General features: G+C 41.5%; 1 protein-coding gene across 1 annotated transcript; it reads left to right on the top strand.

Moving 5' to 3' along the window:
- The first annotated feature begins 331 nt into the window (after positions 1-331).
- On the top strand, positions 332-1,940 carry LOC18444976 (uncharacterized protein At4g06744). Its single transcript, XM_006855126.4, has one exon. It carries the CDS (start codon positions 360-362, stop codon positions 1,707-1,709), a length of 1,350 nt encoding a protein of 449 aa, XP_006855188.1. The 5' UTR covers positions 332-359; the 3' UTR covers positions 1,710-1,940.
- Positions 1,941-3,602: the final 1,662 nt, after the last annotated feature.

The raw sequence follows: 3,602 nt of genomic DNA, 5'->3' as shown, positions 1-3,602 counted from the left end.
GAGTAAAAATACCTCAAAGAGTAAAAATTATGACCCATGGTCTTGTAACGTACAATCCTATGATAAAGACTGGGTAAGAATTTGCATCAACGCTTTAAAAAAAAAGTTGAATGACAGTTCTAGGCACAAAAGTACGGATGAATTTGGATCCCTAGATGGAACTTTCAGACGACCTCTTTAATAAGAAAAGTTTTGGATCACTCGATGTATTAATAGGAAACGTAGAGGTCTTAGGATAAGGCGGCTACAGCTGTACCGAAAAGAAAGTATGTCGGCATAGCATAGCATTTATTATCACCATTGTCTTTTCCACACAAAAAATAACATCTTGTGAAGCACAGGTGGAGGGAGGGAAAGCAATGGAGAGCAGCCGCACCTTCCCGATCCTCTTTCTCTGCATCTGGAGTGCCGCCATCGCCACCATCATTAATGGAGAGACATTGGGTTTGAGTATTGAAGGGAGTCCTTTCATCGGAATAGGAATAGGAATAGGAATAGGAGGAGGAGGAGGAGGAGGAGGTGATGTTAATCCGCCCCCTTCACCGCTACTCTGCCAACCACCTGAAGCACCACCGCCACCCCCACGGCGTCCAAAGGAGCTGGGACCTTCAGATTTTTCAGACTATAAACTTTACGTGGCCTACCGGACCATCCAAAGGTTCAAGACAACCATCACGAGTGACCCCAAGGGCATAACCAACTCATGGACTGGCCCAGACGTCTGCAACAAATACCAGGGCTTTGCATGTGATAACCCCCCCTATAATAAATCTGCCTTAACTCTGTCAACCGTCGACTTTAATGGCTTCAACCTTGGAGCGGACTCAATAGAGATGCTGGTGGAGTTAGAGGATCTCGCATTTGTCCATGCCAACTCCAATCGCTTCAGAGGCACTGTTCCTGACTCTTTCAGTAAACTCACCCTCCTCTACCAACTGGACTTCAGCAACAACTTGCTCTCCGGCGGCTTCCCACCCGTGTTGACCCGGATGAAAGGCCTCGAGTTCCTCGACCTCCGATTCAATGACTTCTCTGGCAGCATCCCCCCAGGTATCTTCGAGCTGTTGCGGCTTGGTGTCATCTTCATCAACAACAACCGCTTCGAACAATCCCTTCCCGCCAACCTTGGACACGCCTCGGCCGCCCTACTCACCTTTGCCAATAACGCATTCTGTGGTCCGATCCCGTCGTCCTTCTGTGAGCTCTCCGAGACCTTGCGAGAGGTTCTCTTCCTCAACAATAGATTCTCTGGGTGCCTACCCTATGAGGTGGGGAAGCTTAAGGAGACATTAGTCTTTGATGTAAGCAAGAACATGCTGAGTGGGGAACTACCAGAGTCACTGGGGTGTATGGCAAAGCTGGAGTTGCTGAACCTGGCAGATAACTATTTCGGGGGGTCGCTACCGGAGTCTGTGTGCGTGCTCGGTCAATTGATGAATCTTACCGTCTCTGGGAATTATCTGAGGAGCTTGGGGCCTGCGTGCAGGCAGCTCGCACGAAAGGGCAAGCTTGATGACCGCCTCAACTGCATCACCGGGCGGCCCAACCAAAGACCCGCGGCCGACTGCGCCGCTTTCTACTCCAAGCCCAGGCCCCCCTGCCGCTACCCTTCGTACCTCATCTGCTCTCATCGACGCCTCCATGAGCAACTCCCCCCCACTATAGCCATCACTGCTTCCACACTTCATAGGGGTATGGTGTGGAACTGATTTGTAATGAAACATGTGATTTGACATAGTTTACAAAAGATAGTATGACAGATTAGGATGATGTAATTGATGTTGGTAATGGGGTTTTGCTATTTGGTTCTTTGTCTTGCTTGAATTTAGAGAAAATTTTCGGGTTTTTTCTTCTCTGCCAATTTGGATTGTATTGAATTGGCTACAAGCCTGGTGCTTGGTCGTATCTATATTGAGAGTTTTTTTGGGTTGTCTCCTTCATTCCTGTAATTTGAATGGCGCTTTTATTTTGTGGGTTTTTTTTTCGTGTCTAAATTTTACAACATTCTGGGTTTCTCTCTTTATTTGACTTTGATTGGCACTTTTATTTTGTTGGTTTTGTTTTCTTGTATCTAAATTTCGGGAATATCTCCTGGCTCTCTCTTCTCTTCTCCTCCTTTGTTATGTTACATATGAAAAAAATTTATCACTTAACTTTGTTGGGGGTGATGTAGCTATTAAAAGGCTTTATCAGGGCTTGTAAATTGAATATTTTGGTGCAACATAAAATGAGTGGGAGTTTGGTCTCTATGGACCATGAGATGCAAATGTTATTTACTATAACTCAAATTACGTTTCACGTGCTAGGCCAGTCGAGTTAGAAAATCTTTGATGGTTGGGTATTGAATAAAAACTGATGAGAGTTGATAGGTTAGTTAACTCATTTTGCGTAGATGAGTGAATTGTGTGATCTGTGTGTAATAGTTGATCGTTAAAGACGAAGATTAAATCCTCATCATTCATCAAACGACATGTGCATATGATTGTATTGAGAAAACAGTTCACCATTGAGGGTGATATATGCACATGTGGGAGAAATTATCTTATGCATCATAGTGTTGTGGTTTCATCAAGTGTGATATTAAAACTCGTCTCTGCAGGAGAACTGATAATTTATAAATTGGGATTATGTTTCCTTGCCTATTGATTGATTTTGATATCCCAATCATAAATCCATGTAGTGTTATGCGGGTCATAGGAACTACCAAGCCAGTTTAAGAAAACAAGCTTGGATTATATTCCACAAAAGATAGAGTACTTCAGAATTATTAAAGCCTAGACATTGAAGGATTCTATTCCTATCAAATTTATTTTATTAAATAGTGATTAATTTTAGAATAATTATTGTAGCACTCTGAATATTTTTTTTTGTATTTATTAAAATTAATTGAAATGTTCAAAGAAATATAAAAAAGATTGTTTCCATTTTTATTAAAATGTTTATTTTATAATTCTATATTTAATATGGAGGCCCACAATTAACATATTTGGGGGGCACTTAAAGAACCCTAAAGGGGCACGCCACAAACCCCATTTTGTGGGGAAAAACGTTGCACGACAAAGGGCCACGCCCCATTTTGTGAGGAACAAAGTGGCACCCCACTTTGTGGAAGATCCACATTTGGTGGATGTGATGTGTTTTAAAGTTGGAGAGAGTCGTTTTTTTTTAAAATAAGATATATTTTAAAAGATTGAGTGTTAGTTTGAATGTACCTTTGGATTGCAATTTAAAAATCTTGTGAAATAGATTTGAGCCGTCTAGACAACTAGAAGATTTTAATAGGTTTTTAGATTGAAATAAAAAATTATGCAGTATAAAGGCAAAATTTACCGTAAAAAAAAATTCAAGTCAGACTTGAATTTTTTTTTTTGAAAGTGCAGCTCTCTCACCCGTGCAAACCCCACATGATGATCCAACAATCCACACTGTGAAACCTCATAAACCCCAAATCTACTCTCTCTCTCTCTCTTCCCCTCTTTCTTTATCTCAGAAATCCCAAATCTTGTCTCTCTCTACCTCATAAACTCCAAATTTACTCTCTCTCTTTCTCTACCTTAAAAACCCCAAATCTACTCTCTTTACCTCATAAACCTCAAATTTAC

The sequence above is a fragment of the Amborella trichopoda genome, chromosome 13, assembly GCF_054954075.1.
Source record: "Amborella trichopoda isolate Santa Cruz 75 chromosome 13, AtrichopodaSantaCruz75HAP2 v2.0, whole genome shotgun sequence".
Taxonomy (NCBI): domain Eukaryota; kingdom Viridiplantae; phylum Streptophyta; class Magnoliopsida; order Amborellales; family Amborellaceae; genus Amborella; species Amborella trichopoda.
Note: the sequence above shows the minus strand (reverse complement) of the source record. Positions and strands in the feature narration are given on the sequence as shown.

What these genes read in the sequence shown, in the direction of transcription:
- LOC18444976 (XM_006855126.4), top strand. Translation starts at nt 360, where the DNA reads ATGGAGAGCAGCCGCACCTTCCCGATCCTCTTTCTCTGCATCTGGAGT.